The sequence below is a fragment of the Spermophilus citellus genome, assembly GCF_964194105.1.
Source record: "Spermophilus citellus genome assembly, chromosome: 5".
NCBI lineage: Eukaryota > Metazoa > Chordata > Mammalia > Rodentia > Sciuridae > Spermophilus > Spermophilus citellus.
The window spans coordinates 158,147,270-158,166,978 of NC_138186.1; the positions used below are offsets into that span (position 1 = coordinate 158,147,270).

General features: G+C 43.4%; 1 protein-coding gene and 1 pseudogene across 2 annotated transcripts; one reads left to right on the top strand and one right to left on the bottom strand.

Moving 5' to 3' along the window:
- Window positions 1-1,313: 1,313 nt before the first annotated feature.
- LOC308649797 (retinoic acid early transcript 1E-like) lies at window positions 1,314-19,501 on the bottom strand. The gene is made up of 5 exons (XM_081295639.1): window positions 19,416-19,501; window positions 3,251-3,514; window positions 2,720-2,986; window positions 2,016-2,171; window positions 1,314-1,642 (listed from the first exon to the last, which is right to left on the bottom strand). The coding sequence occupies exons 1-4, from the start codon at window positions 19,495-19,497 to the stop codon at window positions 2,041-2,043; spliced, it is 744 nt and encodes a 247-aa protein (XP_081151765.1). The 5' UTR covers window positions 19,498-19,501; the 3' UTR covers window positions 1,314-1,642; window positions 2,016-2,040.
- LOC308650428 (glycoprotein-N-acetylgalactosamine 3-beta-galactosyltransferase 1-like) lies at window positions 14,550-16,623 on the top strand (annotated as a pseudogene). The gene is made up of 3 exons: window positions 14,550-14,799; window positions 14,909-15,563; window positions 16,551-16,623. The product of its transcript is annotated as a glycoprotein-N-acetylgalactosamine 3-beta-galactosyltransferase 1-like (transcript).
- Window positions 19,502-19,709: the final 208 nt, after the last annotated feature.

Consider the following 19,709-nt stretch of genomic DNA (forward strand, 5'->3'; position numbering starts at 1 on the left):
GCACTGGGGGTTGTTAACCTCTTCCTCCTGTGCTGCTCACCTAGAAGCCAGTTGGTATGGTCTAAACTGAAGCTGGTTCAAACAATTCTCAGCTTCTCTTCTCTCCAGGATGTGGTAGGATGGGATGTTAACTACTGTCAGTGGGCGTTTTGTCTGCATAGACCAGATTGATGCCTTCTCAGGGTGGGGCAGCCACAGAATCCTATGAGGGGACAGCTTGTGGGTGGGACTGAGGTCTAATCAGGAGTCAGAGACTTTGTTGGGTGGACTCTGCTCTGGAGGCATTAGATCAACATACCCCTAGGGCCTGGAAGATGCCCATCTCTTGTGTGGATCTAAGAAAACTACCATGAATTCCATTCACGGCACAGGGGAGCCAATCCTCCACACTCTGCTACCCATGAGTACAGCCTTCCTGAGTTAGTCCCTGAGTATATTCACACCTGCTTTGGCTGGTCATGTGAGCCACCAGACTCAAAAAGGAAGTGGGTTGGGCTCCCTTTCTCTTTTCCAATGTGAATCCCCATGGGTACAATTTTCTCTGTGCCTGTTTCACTCCCATTCTGCTAGGTACACCCTAGGCTGTAGTGTAGGTGCCTGCCGGGACAGTGTGACAGTCTTTGCTCTGATTTCCTGGCTCCCTAAGAAGCAGACGCAGAATGGCCACTTCAAGATGGCTCTGCTTCAGGTGCCCATGGTTAGTTGGGTAGCACAGGGCACTTTTCAAACACCAGTGCACAATGCAGCATCTGGATCAGCTAAGTTCAGGGAGCTTTTCTGAACTCAGGTGCAACGACCTGCACGGCTGTTAATTCAGAAACTGGTGAGAGGTGATGGGGGACTGCGAATAAACAGACAGAAAACCTGAGGCCAGGTGTGACTTCAATCTCTGATGGAGGATGAATAACCTAGAGCTAGCTCAGGATGTTTATTATATAGGTATAGGTTTTGTCATCAAAAAGTTATTTGTGGTCTGGAGACATAGCTCAGTTGGTAGACTGCTTGCCTCTCATGCATAAGGCCCTAGGATTGCTCACCAGCATCACACACACACACACACACACACACACACACACACACGTCATTTGTGAGAAAGTTTCAGCAAAGCAGACAGACTTGAAGATCACGTTGACACTTGCCAGACATTGAAATATGCTGTGACCAGTGTGGCCACACTAATGATTCTGGCGAGAGGCAATGACTGGATTAGAAAATAAAAAACCTCACACATAGATTTTGAATCAAATAGCTGGGATTAGGTGGAGTGCTGCTTTCTGGTGGAGAAGTAGATCTCAAGGTTACCTAGCAATCTTTATTATATATGTGTCAAATCAGGTTAAAGACTATGCAAGCATTATTTTTTTCATTCAGGAAAGTTACAGAAAAAAGAAGCATCTATGGAGCTTTTCCATAGTTGCAATCCACAGGTGCAATGTGCAATATTAGGAGCTTTGTGTAATATTCAAGATGGTTCAATATTTAAAGTTACTGTTAATCAGGCAGGCTCAGAAGTAGGAAGATTGGCAGAGTAAAGATTGTCACCAAGACTGTCATTGAAGGACCCTTCTTGCCATCAAGGGTTGGTCTGATGATGTTGCCTTCCCATGGTCCACAGAAGACATAGTAGATGATGGAACAGCTTCTAGAATATTAAGGAAAATTATTAAACTATGTTATATTATCCCAGAGAGCAAATAACTCCTCAACCAAAGATCTGGAGCCAACACACACCAGATTCTCCAGATCTCAGACACTGCCCCAATTCCAGAGGAGACTCCTGTGTGTCCCTCCTCTCACTGCACTGCTGTGCTACCTACAGTGGCCTCCTCTACTCAGCAGCAGTCATTCCAGCACTACTGTGGAGTGGGCAGTGCTCAAGGCTAAGGAAGGGCATCATTTCTGTGGAGAGATATCAGTGGCCCGGGCCTTGGGTGAAACTGGTGGGACACCTGTCCCAAGGCCCTACCAGACTGAGACAGCACCACCCAAAGGCCAGAGGACAGACTGTTCCTCACCTTTCATGGTGTCTGTTGATTTCCTTTAGAACTTGATGGGCATGAAGATGATGATGATGACGACTAAAATTAAGACAATGATGATCCCTAAGCTGGTCACTGTAACAGATGAGGTACGTGGAGACCCGCTGGTAACTGGGATTGTTGATGTTGGTGCTAAAACAAACAAAAGAGCAAAATCCCTGTCAAAATTAAGAATATCCATTGTTCAGCACCTGTTTTCCCCATTCAGTGCTTGCAACTCATATTTACTGATTCATTATGGGACAACTATTCTACCAGGTCCTGGGGGTACAGAGATGAACAGAGGTTGTGCCATGTCCTTATGGAGCTCACATTACTACTGAAGGGGACAGCAAATGTCCATCAAGTTGTTGAAGGTTAATTGTAACAAAGGAAGAAGAGAAGGCCTGGAAGTTTACAGAAATGTTTATAGACCTGGGAACAAGTTAGCAGGCCATTAATGAGTAGATCATTGTTTAATGGACAATGGGGGCTCCTGCACAGAGGAGGAGACATTGGGAGATGAGATGAGAAAGGAGGCTGGTGACAAATCCACATGGCTATCACTGACTGTCCAGTGAGGAAGCCCTTCAAGAAATCAGTCATTCATTCATTACATGCACATGTTCACACCCCACAGGAAAGTCATCAGACCTTCAAAGGGAACTCCCACAGGCTTCCCACCCTGCATTCCCACCTACTTGGCATTTCCTTCCAGTGCTTTAAGAGTTCCCTGAGCCAGTGGTTGCAATCTCCCATGGAGACCTTCCTTAAACGTTCTGTCAGTTCTTTGTCATTCCCCCACTTCTCCTTGATCCCTCTGGCTCTAGGATTAATCACTGTCCACTCCATGTGCATCACATTTAAGCAGAGGGATGGCTGTCCATCAATGCTGAAATTCCAGAATGAACCAATGTGATTGTTTCCTTCAAGCTGACAAGACATCTTGGCCTGCAGGGTGAGAGGACCTGCAATATACAACAAAACCATCATCTCCCACTCTTGATAGATCCATCACCTCCCAATAAGTTGAGCTTTTCTCTGCACATTTAGAGGCCTGTATTCTTTTCTCCCAGATTTGCCCTTTCGTGCACATTAAGCCCCACATCCCTCTAAGGCTGGGCCAATGTTAATCTCTTTTACACAAATACATCCAGAGCCTCCTCCACATGTGCACTCCACCCCTTCCTCTCTCCTGCTCTCTCTGTCTCTTCACCCCATTCCATACTTACCCCTGGCCATCTTTTTTTCCAAGTCCATGTCAAGCAGGATCATTCTGAGATCTTGCCCCAGTTCTTTCAGCATTTCGTTCAATTGTGTCCATGTTTTGATGGCATTTACCTCCCATCCGAGGTGACCCAAAAGTTTGATCTTGTTGCTCTCACTGTCATACTGAAGGAAAGCGGTCTTATCCACTGAGCCCTGCACTTCACACCAGGACTCTCCAGGTCTGGACTGAGATTTGACAGTGAAGTCGAGGCAAAGAGAGTGGGTACCTTTGAGAGAAACATGGACGTGAGGTTCAGGACAGGGAGAAGAGGACCATTATTTCCCATCCTTCTGTGACTCCCAGACTCCCTCTGAAGGGCCAGGCTGGCAGATAGAGGAGTCTTTATCCTAGACCTTCTCAATATTCTAGATCTTTATTTTGGTGTCACGTCTAACTGAGGTGGTAGAATGCTCACATACCATCAGGGACCCCTCACAGGCACAGTGTTACTAGGAAGCTTAATCTGATAAGAACTTTTAGTGACTTCTACCAAGTTCTGGGACAAAAATACACGATGGTATCTGTCCTCCTTTAACTTAAAACCTAGCTGAACAGACAGTATTTCCAATAGAGTAGAAAAGGAGGCACCAGGGATCACAGGTCAATTCATCATGGTCTTGGTGTTCAGGCAGGTCATCATGGAGTAGATGCAGGAACATGGCAGCAGAGGGGAGCTGCCACACAGGAGCACAGAACCTAGTCTGGTGTCCTAGGCTGGGGCCCTATGAGCTGATTATCAGATTCCAGGGAACCTCTCCAGCCAAACCACACCCTTTCTTCATTCTTCAGAAGAGATCTCCACTTATCTGTGCCCAGTATGGAGCCCCAATATCTCTTCCCTGTTCCCAACTAGTTCTTGCTAAAACTCATGACCCAGAGTCTTCCAAGCTTCTACTAGCAGCAGTAGTATCAAAGAAGATACGTAGCAAAATATACTGCAGACATTCTGTTAAGAATAAGTCATAGAGAAACAGGCAAAAAAGGTAGGCACAACTCTCCATCAAGTCAGCTTAGGAACCAAATTCTTCAAGAAAACTTCTGAAGCACAAGAAGTAATGTTATGAATCAATAAATGGGATGGTATCAAACTAAAAAGCTTCTTCTCAACAAGGGAAACAGTCAAGAATGTGAACAGAGAGCCTACAGAATGGGAGAAAATCTTGCCACCTGTACCTCAGCTAGAGCATTAATCTCCAGGATATACAAAGAGCTCAAAAAATTTAATGCCAAAAACCGAAATGACTTAATCAATAAATGGGCAAAGGACCTGAACAGACACTTTATAGAAGAAGAAATACAAATAGTCAAAAACTATATGAAAAAATGTCCAACATCTCTAGCAATTGGAGAAATGCAAATTAAAACTACACTGAAATTCCATTTCACTCCATTCAGAATGGCAATTATCAAGAATATAAGTAACAGGGTTGGGGTTATAGCTCAGCGGCAGATCCTCAGCACCATATAAAAATAAAGGAAATAAATAAAGTAAAGATATTGTATCCATATTAAAAAACAGAATACAAGTAACAATAAATTTTGGCAAGGATATGGGGGAAAAGTTTGACTCATTTATTACTGGAGAGTCTTCAAATTGGTGCAACCACTCTGGAAAGCATTATGGAGATTCCTCAACACATAGGGAATGGAACCATCAATTGACTCAGTTATTCCACCCCTTGATATGTATCCGAAGGACTTAAAGTCATCATTCTACAGTAATGTAGCCACATCAGTGTTTATAGCAGCTCAATTCACAATTGCAAAGCAATAAAACCAAACTAGGTGCAAATCAACAGATAAATCAATAACAAAAATGTGGTATATATACACAATGGAATATTTGACTTTGACTTTTTTTCAATATACCTGAGTGTGTCTGAAATGTGTCTGCTTTGTAGCTGCCAAACCTGTTCACAAATCTGTTGAACCTGTAGCTCCCTCTTCTCTTCTCTCCTGCTAAGTGTATTTCCTGGCAGTGATACCAGAGGTAAGATCTTACCTGAGATGAGACCCGACCAGACCACCATTGTGTTGTGGGCCCTGTGCTCTTGCAGAAGTGCTTCCTAAACATAATTTTCCCCCATCTCTCACTTTTTGGTGCTGGGGATTGAACCCAGGGCCTTAGTGCATGTGAGGCAAGCATTCTACCAACTGAGCTATATCCCAAGCCCAATTCTCACGTCCTGTTCCCCACACTTTTCTCCTTCCCTCACAAACATGCCACTTCCCCTTCCACTGGAGTCTGGGATTTGGGTCTTCTACCCTTAGTATGAGGAAGAGGCCTCCTGGGAATAGGATTGTTCAGGGGTGCAGGGCAAACTCTTGGAGAAGCAGAAACTGGCTCAGCCCCATTGGGCATGGAGTCCTCCCTCAGAAAAACACATTTATGGTACTGCCTGGCCACTGCCACATTAGTCATTGTGGGATGGGATTCCTTCTTAGTCCAGTTCAGGGCTGGACTGATTATCAATGACCCAACTGAAATCAGACCCAATGAAATAGCTGAACAGCCCGACTTTACAAAGTAAAGAGATTGATTTGGCTTATGGTTCTAGAGGATTGAAGACCAAACTGTGTGCAGGTTCTGTGACAAGGGCTGTCCCTTGTGTTGCCTCATGGCAATGGCAAGAGGGTGAGAGAAGCAAGATTACACTTGGAACCAGAGAGTGGGGAAGGGCGGGGCAGACTAGTTCCTTCTACAATCCCACCTGGAGAGTGAACTTCCGAGGGTGCACCCCCAAGACCTGAGGCCTCCCACTAGAACCACTCCTCAAAGGCTCCACAGCACCTCCCAATAGCCCCAAGCCTCCAATCACCTGGACTGGAGGGCACTCAGTTAAACCATATCCAGACCAGAGCACCTGCCTCAGTGATAGCAAATTCTTTTTATCCTGGGTACCTTGACTGAAGACTTAGGGGTTATATGGTAGTGATGCAAAGTTAGTATTAAATAATCCTATATTAACTTTATCTCTTTCCTACTTTTTTTGGATTAGAAATAAAATATTGATTATTTTACTATATCTCTCATTTCTTACTGAATGTTTACTAAGGCCCCTTCCTCATTAGCGTGGATTATTGCTCTCCTGTTCTATTTGGTCTTTCCAGGTTCAACCTTCTTCAGAATTTCTGTTGGAAGAAGCCAGAGTGATCCTTGGAAACCTAAGGCACTCATGTTCCTTTCTGCTCGAATTGTACCCCTTTTCTGTCAGTGAAACTAAAGTCACTGCAGAAGCCTAGTGTTTCAGATGTCTCAAGTCTTTATCCATCTGAGATGGAGGCCTTTCCTCCTGTTTTCTGGAGAACTGGATGTCTCCCTCCACTCTTTGAATTCTGTGACAGTGCTGGGCCCATGTTATTCTGGTTGCCTTTGGCTCCAAGTCCCAGCTTCCATCGAATGCTCGCTTTTCCCATGCTTCACTGTCCTCGCCTCTGCATTCTCCATTATTCAAAACCCCAAATGGAACACTGGACATCGTTAATATTTTCAACATTGTCTCCTAGCCACTGTAGACCTCACTAAGAGATAATATGTAGCCATCCTGAAGATACACACACACAGCACAAACCATAAACCATATTCATTCGGCATGGAAATCTCCTACATTCCCATAAATGAGGGGAAAAAATTAAATCAGAATCTCATCACTTCTCACTCCCACCCCTGCACCCACCAACTTTCACCTGCTGCTTGTTACTACAGCAACCTCCTAGGTGGTCCCCCACTTAAATGGCCCATGACCTTTATTTTAAAAAGCAGAGTCAGGGGGAGGCTTGATAGAGATGTCTGTATACCATCTGATGTTCACAGACAATAAAACTGGCCCCTGTGCAGTGTGAAATCCAGTGGATTCTTGGGCATATTCACACAGTTGAGCATTTGGTTTTGCCATCTAATTCCACAATATTTTATCATTCCAAGAAACTATGCTTTAATAGCCACATCTATAACAGGTCTCACATCTTCCCCCCTCCCCTGCAGCCCCTGACAACCAGTAATCTGCTTTTTGTGTCTATTCTAGACATTTCATACAAATGGAACGATTCAATAAGTTGCTTTATATGACTGATTTCCTTCACTTCATGTAATGTTTTCAAGGTTCATCTATGATACAGCATGTATGACTACTTCATGCCTTTTTATCGCAAATAATGATCCATTGTGTGGATATACCATATTTTGATTTTACATTCATTAGTTCATGACAATTGGATTATTTCTACTTTTTGGCTATTCTGAATGCTGCTGTTGTGAACATTTGCATACAGTTTGTGTGGACATATTTTTACTTCTCTTGACTATATATTTAGGAATGGAGTTGTTGGGTCACTGTTAACTCTCTGATGATATTTGGGGGGATTTCCCAACTGCTTTTTAAAGGTGGCTGCATTATTTTACATTACCACCAGCAAAGTATGTGGGTTCTGATTTATATCTTATATTGTCTATTGTCTTCATGATTACAGCCATCCAGGTGAATGTGAAGTGGTATTTTATTGTGATTTTGATTTGTATTTTTCAAATACTAATGATATTAAACATCTTTTCATGTGATTATTGATGGTTAATGTATTCCCTTTGGAGAAATGTCTATTTAGATCTTTTGCTTATTTTAAGTTGGGCAATTTATCTTCTTATTGACTTTTAAAAGAGTTCATGTATATTCTGGATTTAATTTCCTCATTAGATCTATGATTTACAAATATTTCTAAAATTCTGTGTGTTGATTATATTGATTATTTACTTTTTTCTTTTCTTTTCTTTTTTTTTTTTGTACCAAGGGAAAAAAAAACCCAGGGGTGCTTAACCACTGAGTAACATCTTCAGCCTTTTTGATTTTATTTTTTTTCTTAAAATTTTAAATATATATTTTTAGTTGTACATGGACACTATTTATTTATTTATTTATTTGTTTGTTTATTTATTTATTTATTTATATGTGGTGCTGAGGATTGAACCCAGGACCTCACACATCTGAGGCAAGTGCTCTACCACTGAGCCACAACCCCAGACCCCTTTTTATATTTTAACTAGGGACAGGGTCTCGCTGAGTCGCTTAGGGCCTTGCTAAGTTGCTAGGCTGGTTTTGTACTCATGATACTCCTGCCTCAGCCTCCAAAGCCATTGGGATTCCTGGCGTATGCCACTGCACCCAGTTTATTTTCTTTCTGGATGGTACAGTATGCAGCAGAAAAGTTTTTAATTTTTATTAAATCCAGTTCATTTTTTCTTTTCCTGTTTGTTATTTTGGTATGATCTGTTAGAAGAAGTCATAAATTAACTTGAGAGTTGCTCCTGTATTTTCTTCTAAGCATTCACAGTTTTATTTTATACATTTAGGTTGACAACTCATTTTGTGTTCATTTTTGTATGTGGTGTAATGAAGGGTCTAACTTTGCTCTCTTGCACAAATATATCCAGGTGTTAAAATTGTTTCAAAATTGTTGAAAAGATTATTTTTTCCTCATTGAATTGTTCTGCACCTGTGCCAAAAACAAACTGAATGTAAGCATTTATTTCTGGGCTTCTAGTTCTATTTCATTCATGTTTATGTCTATCTATATGCAATACAACACTGTGAAGGAAATTAAGCCAGGCACAGAAAGACAAGTACCATATGATCTCACTTGCAGGTGGAATCTAAAAAAGTTGATCCTAAATGTTGAAATCGAACGGTGGTTAGCAGAAGCTGTGGGAAAACAGGGTTGGGGAAAGCTTGACTGATGGTCCTAGGAGTAAGAAGTTCTGGTGTGCTATGGCACAGTGGGGTGAGTATAGACAACAACAAAGTCCTGTGGAACTCAAGTAGCAAAAAGAAAGGATTTTGAGTTTTCACCATAAAGAAATGGTAAATGTTTGCAGCTACATTTAACATGATTTAAACCTCACACAGTACCAAAACCTCTCTCCCTTAATATATGAATTTTTTATGCTAATATGTAGCCATTAAAAATAAAATAACAAAAAAACCTGGCAAGAAGAACACCAGCATTGTGTAAAAGGTCACTGACGTGACTGCTAAAGGTTGAAGTGCATGATGGGTGAGAGAATTCCAGGACTGGGCTCAGAGTGAGTAATGGGGAAGAAAAACTCTGATACCATGGAACCCAAATGGAGGCAGAAAGAAAGAGTGTGTATATGATTAGAGAGCAGAAAGACAGCCAGGGGCCTGACCCTCAGGAAGCTAAGCCCTGGGGCTGAGAGATCACAGGGAATTTCATGGCAAAGCACCTGGGCAGGCAACCAGATTTTGCCTGATTTCAGGAAGGAAACCACACCCAAGCATGGGATGATCAGGAGGTTGAAAGCTGACACCCAACTAAAGTCTGGTTGTTGGCTCAGTTTCCAGACCCCAGCCATGTCTCAGAGCCTGAAATTAGTCCTAGGAGGAAGAGGTCAGGCTCCTATCAGGAGGGACCCTTCAAGCCCAGAGCCAGTTCAATGTCTCCTTTCAGCCTGCCCCACAGCATCTGCCCATTCACTTGGGTCTGTGTGCATAGAGAAACAGAAAACATGCAGACATTCATCCTGGAGATAGTGTGAGCTGACCCCATGTCCAGGCATCTGAAGCATCACCATGGCCCCCTGGTACTGACAGGTGCATGTGGGGCCAGGAAAAATGGATCTGTCCCAGGTCCTACTCATAGGGGTCTGGGGCCACAGACCCACTCAATGGTTATTTCAAATTCTCTGAATTTGTAACTGGAATGAATAATCCATGGGCTTAGTGAGTCACTTGTGAGATCAGGGCTTCCCCCAGTAGGGAAGGTCAAGTACAATCTTCTGACAATGCCTTGCCCAGGCAGTTTGTTTAAAATAGTATCTCATCCTGGAGGACACACATTTGTCCTCTACTTAGTGCAACATCTCACCCTCAGCTCACACATGTGACTTCAGAAAGGAGCCTACTGCCCAATGAATCAAGGAATCCACTAAATAGCAAATGGTGTGGTTATGGGGACAGTCAGCCCCAATCTACAGGAACCCCTCCTAAAAGCCAGTCCAACCTGAAGCCACAGGAACATAGGACCTGCGTCTCCCTATGAAATATGCATCTGCAGAACTCTTTGGGGAAGACAACCTGGGAATGGGCACCAACACTGGAGACACTCTAATCTGGGGTCAGATGACTAGGACAGTGGGCAAATCCAGTGCCCCATTCATTTTCATGTAGTCTTCAGTTGCTCTCACAGTAAAGCAGAATTGAGTACTTGATATAGAGACAGGATAGTATAGTGTGTCCTGCAGAGTTGAAAGTTCTTACTGTCTGCCTTTACTGTCTGCAACTTGTGCCTACTTTATACCATTATATGATGCTGGATCCCCAAGAGATAGACTAGATGGGCTTAGGATCCAAGGTCAGGAGTGTACAGATGCCCCCACAACAGAAACATATAGATGCACCTTTGCTGTTAGACAGACAGATGAGGATGGTGGAAACATGATGTCAAGAGAATAATTCTATAAAATGTCCCACTGTGCTGACCCCCATATGCTTTCTTTGCTAAAAAGCAATTTATCTATCTCTACTGACAGGATATGTCACATTCCTCAGCAAACTACCTGTTACCTTCAAGAAAATGCAGGCAGGAAGTAACATTGATAAGAGGAACCCAAGTTACTTAGAAGGGAGACATTTGTGACCCTTCACAGACCAAATTCTGGAAGATAAGGATAATTCCTCCTAACCATAAAACCTGCAAAAATGATTAAGAATCCAGTTAGAACCAGTCAGCATGGGCCAAGGTGACAGAGTTGCCATGGCAAAGCAGACTTGAAAGTCTGATGTCACCTGCTGTCAGTCAAAAGCCAAGAGGAGGGCCTGGGTGGGACTCTCTGGAAACTTTCCTGGGATCCCCAATACAACTGGAGCACAGAAGAGGCAGGTTGTCTCTCTTCTCTGAAAGAACCCACTTTCTCCCTTGAGAGTGTTGCCTTTCCATTTTCCTATCCCTTCAATGAACTCATTCCTATTACTCTGAGCAACAAGTCTGAAATCTGAGTTGATCAAAGAATCGGGGTTTAAACAGGGGGTCTTTGCACTGTTTCAGTTTCTTAGAAGACCCCAACTCTATAACATTACCAGGCCATACTTGGAGAAATGGGGCCCCCTCCTCTTGTGTTAGGATCTGTGGGTGAGGTTGGGATGTTGCTGGTTGTGTCCTCAGGCAGAGGCATATGGTGCCAGGTGGTGGTGGAGGAGGTTAGGGTCCCTAGGTGGATGGGAAGGTAGGGAGGCCCTGGGTGGGGCTTGGTTAGATGAGAAAAGCAGTGAAGGGAAGTGAGCTGGGTCATTGCTCAATGAATCACAGAAAAATGGGTGGATGTGGCTAGTGAGGCTCTGTGGGTGCATTTCCTGAAGGCAAAGTGTGGTGGGAAGTTCAAAGGTCAACAGCCTTGGGATGCTGAAGGGTTTGCAGGGGGTGAGAGTCTGTAGGGCAGAGCTGGGTCTGGGGGTGTTTGTTGTCATGAACCTGGAGGATCATGCCCCTGTGCACCTGGTCTTGGTGGCTGTGGCTGTGGCTGTGGCACTGATTTGGGAAGGCAGCAGTTGGGCTGGGGGCGTCACCAGTTTTGTGAACTTTTGGTCTCCTTCCCTATTGTCCTTCCCAATCTACTGTGGTTTTGTTTTCTTTCTTGCTCCTCTCAAGGGCCTGAGGATGAGAACAAGACAAGAAGACTTGGACCAGGCAGGACTGAGCTCACTGGGGGTGGAGGGGGGTGGGGGGTGGGGGAGGGGGGTGGTGGTGGTGGTGATGGTGGAGGGGCCTGAAGAGGGGACCCAGGCTCAGTCTTGAGATCAGGTGTCTTTAGATGACACTCTGTCCCATAATCCTTCACCACCCCTGAAGTTGTATCCTGGGAACTCACTGGTTGGCGCCGCCCAGAAATAGTTGGGTCCCAGAAGCAGAGCCAGGGTGACAGAAAAGAGCCAGATGAGGGTATCCAGAGCCATATCTGGACTAGACAGAGCGCGAGAGGGTGGCAATGTGTGCAGGCCGCTTCTTTTTTTTTTTTTTTTTTTTATGGTAGCTAATTTATTGTGAGAATTGAATATAAACACATCAGGCTTCAAACTAATGCAGAGGTAAGAACTAATATAACAGAAAGCTGGAGCAGATGGGATAAGAGGCAACCAATCCTAAAATTACTTTCCTGTTGTAACAACATATTAATACTTTGACATAAATTAATTATACATTCATTATGGTGTCTTAAAACAGTCAAGCCTAAATAAATTCTTCATACCATCAAAAAGATATATATACACACACACACACACACACATATACACACACTACAAAACTGCTTAAGCACAAAGGTTTTCACTGGACAACTCTTGGCCTGGGCCACACACATTTTCAGGATCCTCTGCTTTCTCAAGCTTAATGTAGGCCTATCATTTTATATAAAAAAATAAGACTAGACTCAACCTCACCAAACTAGTATTCGGGTGGTGTAGAAAATCAACAAATGAGACACCAGGACAGCTAAAGCCAGTGGCTGTCAAAACTGAGCTCTCTCCCAGTCACCTAGAGGGTTTGAAAGATGGCTTGCTAGTCTCCACCAAGGAATTTCCAATTCAAGAGGACCAGGTGGGGTCCAGATTCTGCGTTTGTAAACAGGTGCCCAAGATCCACACTCTGAGAACCACTGGCTGTGACGATATAAGAACTCAGCACCATCCTTGTCACTGTCCCTGGCGCAGCATGCAGCCAGCACTCTGGAGCAGTGTCACTGCTCAGCATCTGCCAAGAAGCCCTGGTCTAGGGAGCGAGCAGGTACTCCTCTCCAGCCCGCAACACACTTTGCAACTAAACAGTGTACTTGAATGTTTTGTTTAATGCTGAAAAACTCACCCTAAGGGACAGAGGATGTAAAAAGAAAGGAAAAGGCACATAATCAAGTCGTCCTTGGAAATGAGGAGGGTTTTTTTTTTTCCTTTGAATAACTTCACTTTAATGTACTTCAAGCTCAAATATTCTGGGAGGTAAACAGGCTCTTGTACCTATGGGGGCACAGAGGCAGGATGAGTTCAGGGAGAATGGGGTCTATGGTCATCCAGGGACTCTAAAGCAGGGTCTGGAGAACCTTGAGCAACCGGAAGACAAGCGACTTCCTCAAGTTTAAAAGGAAGGTACCGTGTATGTCCTTGAAGAAGTTTCGGTTGGGCTGGGAAAAGATTCTGCTGGGGCCTGGCGGGGGAGGGCTTGTTGTACTGTATAAATTAGTAAATGGAAAGTTTCTGCTGCGAGCTGAAAACTTCTCTTTTGAGGTCGTGAGTTGGAAGACCAGAGGAACTTGTGTGTTTTGAAGAGAGCCTTGTGGAGGGCGGGACCTCCTTAAGCCTCAGCTGCTTAAGGAATTTCAGACTTTTCACTTCACGGACTGAGGCCGCTTTCCCTTGGTTTCTCCATCAGCGGTTTTTAGCCTCCGCCCTTTTCTTTTCCATAAAAATGGTTTTTATCGAAGACATATTTTGCAAGTCTTTTTTTTTCCCAGTCGAGTTTTGCTTTTCTTCTTCTCAAGGTGTTTTAACAAGCACAGCAGTTTTGTGCCTAGTGGCAACGTCCCCTCAGGTAACCTTTGCTGCACCCGGGGGAGGGGGTGAGGCTCTGGACTTGGGAAACTGGACCTGGGGGGCTGGAGGGGGAGAAGGGGTCCCAGCTTAGTCAGGTCCTGCGCACTCTGCGCTGCGAGGTCTGCTACCAGGGACTCCTTCAAGCTTCCTGTCTGGGACATGCTCCTGTCCCAATCCCACAATAAGGTTGTTTGATTTCGGACACTGCAGAATCAGGGGAGTTGACGACTAGTCAGTGGACAGGCAAACTCGGAATAGGTTATGGGAACAGTGTCCTCGCTAGGAAAAAGAGAGTTCTGTTGATGTATTAATGCTTATTTTTATACTTTTTTTTTTTTTGTGGTGGTGCTGGGGATTGAACCCAGGGCCTTAATACATGCTAGGCAGAGTTATATCCCCAGTCCTTGATGCTTGTTTTTTTTTATTTTTAAAATTTGCTATAATTAGTTATACATGACAGTACAATGATTTTGATATATCATACATTTGAATCAGATGGGATATAATTTTTCATTTTTCTGAGTGTACAGGTTGCAGAATCATATTGGTCATGCAGTCACATATATACACACAGTAGATGCTTGTTTTAAAGCAAGCATGAGCCCACGCCCACGTAGTTCCTCTGCGGTGGCTAGGATCCCCCTGGGTGGCTGCAGCGCTGTAGGGAGGGGCAGGATGAGCCTGGGGGAGCACAGGCCTGCCTGCAGCCGCTTTGGCTGCTGCTGCCCTGGCTGGCTGCTGCTGCCACCTCAGTGGGAGAATGATCTGGGCTATAGAGGGTGGCCCGGGCTAGCAGCCACAAGCCAGTTCTGCAGCTGCCCAGTGGAGTCAAGCAAAAGTCGCCAGCCCAGGAAGGGCGAGAGGGAGCAGCTGCTAATGTCAGAAAAACACTTGGGCAGCTGCTCCCTCTGGCTGCCTCGCACTGGTAGACCCTGGGTTCCATCCTCAGCACCACATACAAAACATAAACAAGTGAAATAAAGGTGTTATGACCAGCTACAACTAAAACAAATTTAAAAAAAAAAAACAAATACACTTTCGGGAAATAACCTCTAAATCTTGGTTGAATTTTTAAATTTTCCTCTGTGGATCAACAATAGTTGTGTTTTTTTTTTTTTCAATGTTCTCAGCTATTTAGTATTTTGTTGGGAGAACAGGGTGACACACAGCCCAATATTCTTCATAATGATCCTCATGCTAGGCATCCAGATGATAATGGACAGAATCATCTGCAAGGACAAGTGAACTTCAATGCAGATTCTAGCCAACATAAAGATGAGAACACAGACATCGCTGAAAACCTCTTTCAGAAAGTTAAAATTCTTTGTTGGGTTTTGACAGGCCCTCAGAATCTAGAGATAAGGCCAAACCTGTCAAAGCTACATGGGCTCAAGGTTGTAATAAAATGTTGTTTATGAGTTCAGAAGAAAATAAAGACTTTCCTAATGTGGGATTAAAAACCAAAGGAGGCAGAGATCAACTCTACTGGAAAACAATTAAAGCTTTTCAGTATGTTCATGACCATTATTTAGAAGATGCTGATTGGTTTCTGAAAGCAGATGATGATACATATGTCATACTAGACAATTTGAGATGGCTGCTTTCCACTTATGACCCTGAAGAACCTATTTACTTTGGGAGAAGATTTAAGCCCTATGTAAAGAAGGGTTACATGAGTGAGTCTTCTAGGTATAAAATCATATCTTCAGCAAATAGTGCTAATTTAAATTCTTCTTTTCCTATCCATATCCCTTTGATTTCTTTTGTCTAATTGCTCTGGCCAGTGTTTCAAGAACTACATTGAATAGAAGTGGTCAAAGAGGACATCCTGTCTTTTTTTTTTTTTTTCCACACGTTGTTACTGGGAGAGCAACACCATCTGCCTTTATTTTATAGAAACAACTTGTTTAATAAAACATCTTGTATATTTCATTTGTTTTTAGAAGTTGCTGATCAGGAAACAAAACACACGTGAATAAATTATGCATGGGATAAATTAGAACAAAGCGCAGAGACACATCAAGCCGAAGGGATGGATGGTGGTGCAGGGAGGAGGGGGAGCCCGAGGATGGTTTGGAGCGCTATGTTTTTATCCTCATGTGTCCCTCCTGACAATGAAACGGAGCTCAGCGACATTAGCATTTTCTCTGTGTGCATTCTGAGTCTCCCCCTCCTTTATAAAAAAAAAAAAAAAAAAAAAGCCAACACCACGGTCGCCCCCTACAGAAACTGGTTGCACAAAGGTTTTCTCTAGGATTGGGATAAAGTAGCTTTAGTTACTGTGCCGCTCAGGTTTCATGAAACACCTATGTAGAGCTCTGTCTACTTTAAGTATGGACTATTTTTCATTAGACTAGCTTTTCCCATGCGGCACATTCAATAATATAATATGGCGATTTGGGCGCAATTGGATGGCACAATTTGACCCTCTTAGCTTTAGGGGTCTTCCTTAGGGCCCTAAGCTCCCGAAGCTCCGCTCGCTCTTGCTCGCTCTCTCTCTCTCTCTCTCTATCTCTCTCTCTTTAGCAGTTTGGTTTTTTTCCTGGTTGTCTTTGATATCCCCTCAACTCCCTTTCTTTTTCCTCCTTGTTGTACCCCGCACCCCCTTCCTCTCTGAAGCTGACAGCCTAGCTTCTCTTTCTGTTGTGCCTTTAACATCTTATTACTGCCCAACAGGGTGTTAGAGGCAGAAAAAGGAGCTGCCTGGACTGATCAGATCACAAAGGGGACACAGCAGGTGGCCCCATAACCAGGCGGTCACATCTGGACAAATAGAATTTAAAAGCACCAATGGACATGTATGATGTGTAAATGTGTATGACGTGTTATTTAATTTAGCAACTACATTATCTGAGAAAAGATGTGTGAGTCAACCTCATTTTTTACATACATAAGCAGGCAAGGGATATATGGAGAAATATGAATTTGACAAAGTTCTGTGTATAAATACAGGTAGGTAACATAAATATGAATTTGAGGTCTGAGTGTAAATTAGTGACATAGCATGTTGTATTCTGGTTGATTTCTGCATACCAAGGAACAATGCTTTCAATATAAGTTCTAATCTTAGTATTCTAGTTTAGGTAAATCATCTTCCCCCAAATCTGCAAACAACACTCAAACAATTTACTCTATTAGTAAGTTATCAAAACTCTGGTTTGTCTGCACTTAACTGGGAATGTCTGCCACCTTCTGCCAGATTTGATTATGCACATATGTATCTATTATTATAACTGCCTGCTTAGGAAAAGAATAACTGTGATTATGATTTAATTATTCTGTATGAACCAATAGGAGTTTACTTCAAGTTAACTGTTTCTTTATAAAGAATGAGGCAAATAAGCTATTTGAGCAGGTTTATAACTGTGAAATACATATACATAATTGTATCAAAACTTTCTTTTGTAAGGAGTTACCCTTGCTTGGAGGGTCCTTTTCCATAAAAGGCTAAAATACTGTCCATAAAAGGCTGCAAGTTCACAGAGTCCTAACCCCATCGCTCTCCATTTAGTACCTACCCACAATCCCCACCCCACAGAAACAGCCAAGAGATTAGGACCAGGAATGTGGTCCCCTACCCCTTCCTCTCTGACAGCTAAACTGGTTGCCACAACAAGAATGAGGTCTGACTTCTAACTTTCATAGGCATAAAAAACACTCTAGCTTAGAATACACTGTATCCAGATGAGAGCATGGACAAAGAAATGAAGAGTTGAGATCCAGCTGTAAACATGACCTTGGCTAAGTAAGTGTATTTACATCTCTCAAAGTTGTATCCTCAAGGACATCCTGTCTTGTTCCAGATTTTAGAGAAATGCCTTCAATTTTTCTCTGTTTAGAATGATATTGGTCTGAGGCTTAGGGTAGATAGCCTTCACAATGTTAAGATATGTTCCTGTTATCCCTAGTTTTTCTAGTGTTTTGAACATAAAGGGATGCTGTATTTTGCCAAATGCTTTTTTTGCATCTATTGAGATGATCATATGGTTCTTATCTTTAAGTCTAGTGATGTGATGAATTACATTTATTGATTTCCTTATGTTGAACCAACCCTGCATCCCTGGGATGAATCCCACTTGATCATGGTGCATGATCTTTTTGTTATGTTTTTCTATCTGATTTGCCAGAATTTTACTGAGAATTTTTTGTATCTATGTTCATTAAAGATATTTGTCTGAAGTTTTCTTTCTTTGATGCGTCTTTGCCTGGTTTTGGGATCAGGATATTGGCCTAATAGAATGAGTTTAGAATTACTGCCTCTTTTTCTATTTCCTGAAATAAATTGAAGAGTATTGGTATTAGTTCTTCTTTAAAGGTCTTGTAGAACTCGGCTGTGTATCCATCCGGTCCTGGGCTTCTCTTGGTAAGCTTTTGATGGCTTCCTCTATTTCCTCACTTGATATTGGTCTGTTTAAATTGTGTATATCTTCCTGACTCAATCTGGGCAAATTGTATGACTTAAGAAATTTGTCAATGGAAGAGATAGGGATAGAAGTTAAAATTTTTGTTTGAACCTACTTGGTTTTATAAATTTTAATTTGGGAGTATATCAACATTTTACATAAAGAAAATATTTATATTTACAAATACAAATGTTTAATATAAAAATATAAACAAATATATTTTCTTTGTATAAAATATGACAATAAAAAATTAAATTTTACAAAAAGTTATCACTGAAAAGCAAAAGCAAAATGAACCTATCTGTATACTAAGTTCATTGGATAACCACACACTGGAAGTAGGTTGTAGGTAAATGTTCCTAGTTATAACTCAGCTACATTTTATATTTTTTCAGAAAGATCCCTTCAAAGAAGAATAATGTTAATATTAATAATAATAAAATCACGTGCGAGGATGGCCTCCCACAGTTACATATTTGTTCACGCACAATATAGCAATAGGATCTGGCCAATATAATTCCCCAGTATTTCCTTTCTCGCCTCTCCTTCCTCCCCCTGGTCTTTTTCGTTTACCTACTGATTTCCCTTTGATTTTTCATGAGACACCCCCCCACATACACCTTTCTTTACCTTTAAAAGAAAATTCTAAAAAGTACATTATCACATGAACTTGGAAGGGATTCGACCTGCCACTGTGACCCAGGACGACCTGTGACAGAGACTTCTGTGCTGGGCAAAGGGGCCAGGAGGAGTTCAGGACAATTCCTCCCTGGAAACACACAACACCGCCCCTGGAGTCCAGAAGTAAATGCCACCCGCAGCGGGAAAACCGCACACCCTTTCAGGTGGCTCTTGTTTGGTCCTGGGACCCCGAAGAGAGAGGCTCTGGCCCACCTCCTGAGGACTGAGGTGGCCCTGGGGACCCTCATCAAGCCATCTCGCTCCCTCCCATCCTCCTACCCGTACTTTTCCGTCTCTTTTCCCCTCCCTGGGCACCTTGGTCCCGCGGCTCCCTCCCCAGGCGCAGGGTGCAGAACCTGCTGCGGGGACGTGGACCGCTGGGACAGAACCCGCAGGGGAAATATGGGGACTGAGAAGGGGTCGGAGGCGTCCCGGTAAGTTCGATCCCGCCACTCACCGGTCGGGGACGCCCAAAGAAAGTCAGGCGGGAGCTGAGCCAGGACAACGAGAAAGAGCGCCAAGCTGACTGCACCTGCCATGGGTTCGGAGCTGGGAGCACTGCGAGAAGGGCCAGCGCACGAGCCTCTAAAGCCCGAGTCCCCGCCCCCCACCCCACCTCGGCAATGCCCTTCCTCCCCTTCAGGCTGGTTTCGGCGGGCTGACTCAGAGCGGACGACCACAGTCCTATTCTGAATCAGTTACCCCAGGGTGTAACTGGTCCTGTAGGTCTGAGGTCAGGTGGTGGAGCAGG

Excerpts from the sequence above, each read along its gene's own strand:
- LOC308649797 (XM_081295639.1), bottom strand. The coding sequence starts at position 19,497 with ATGGCAGGTGCAGTCAGCTTGGCGCTCTTTCTCGTTGTCCTGGCTCAG. Across the intron at positions 3,515-19,415 it reads TCTTTGGGCGTCCCCGACCG|GTACCCACTCTCTTTGCCTC; the intron begins GTGAGTGGCGGG and ends TTTCTCTCAAAG. Across the intron at positions 2,172-2,719 it reads GCACTGGAAGGAAATGCCAA|CACCAACATCAACAATCCCA; the intron begins GTAGGTGGGAAT and ends TGTTTGTTTTAG.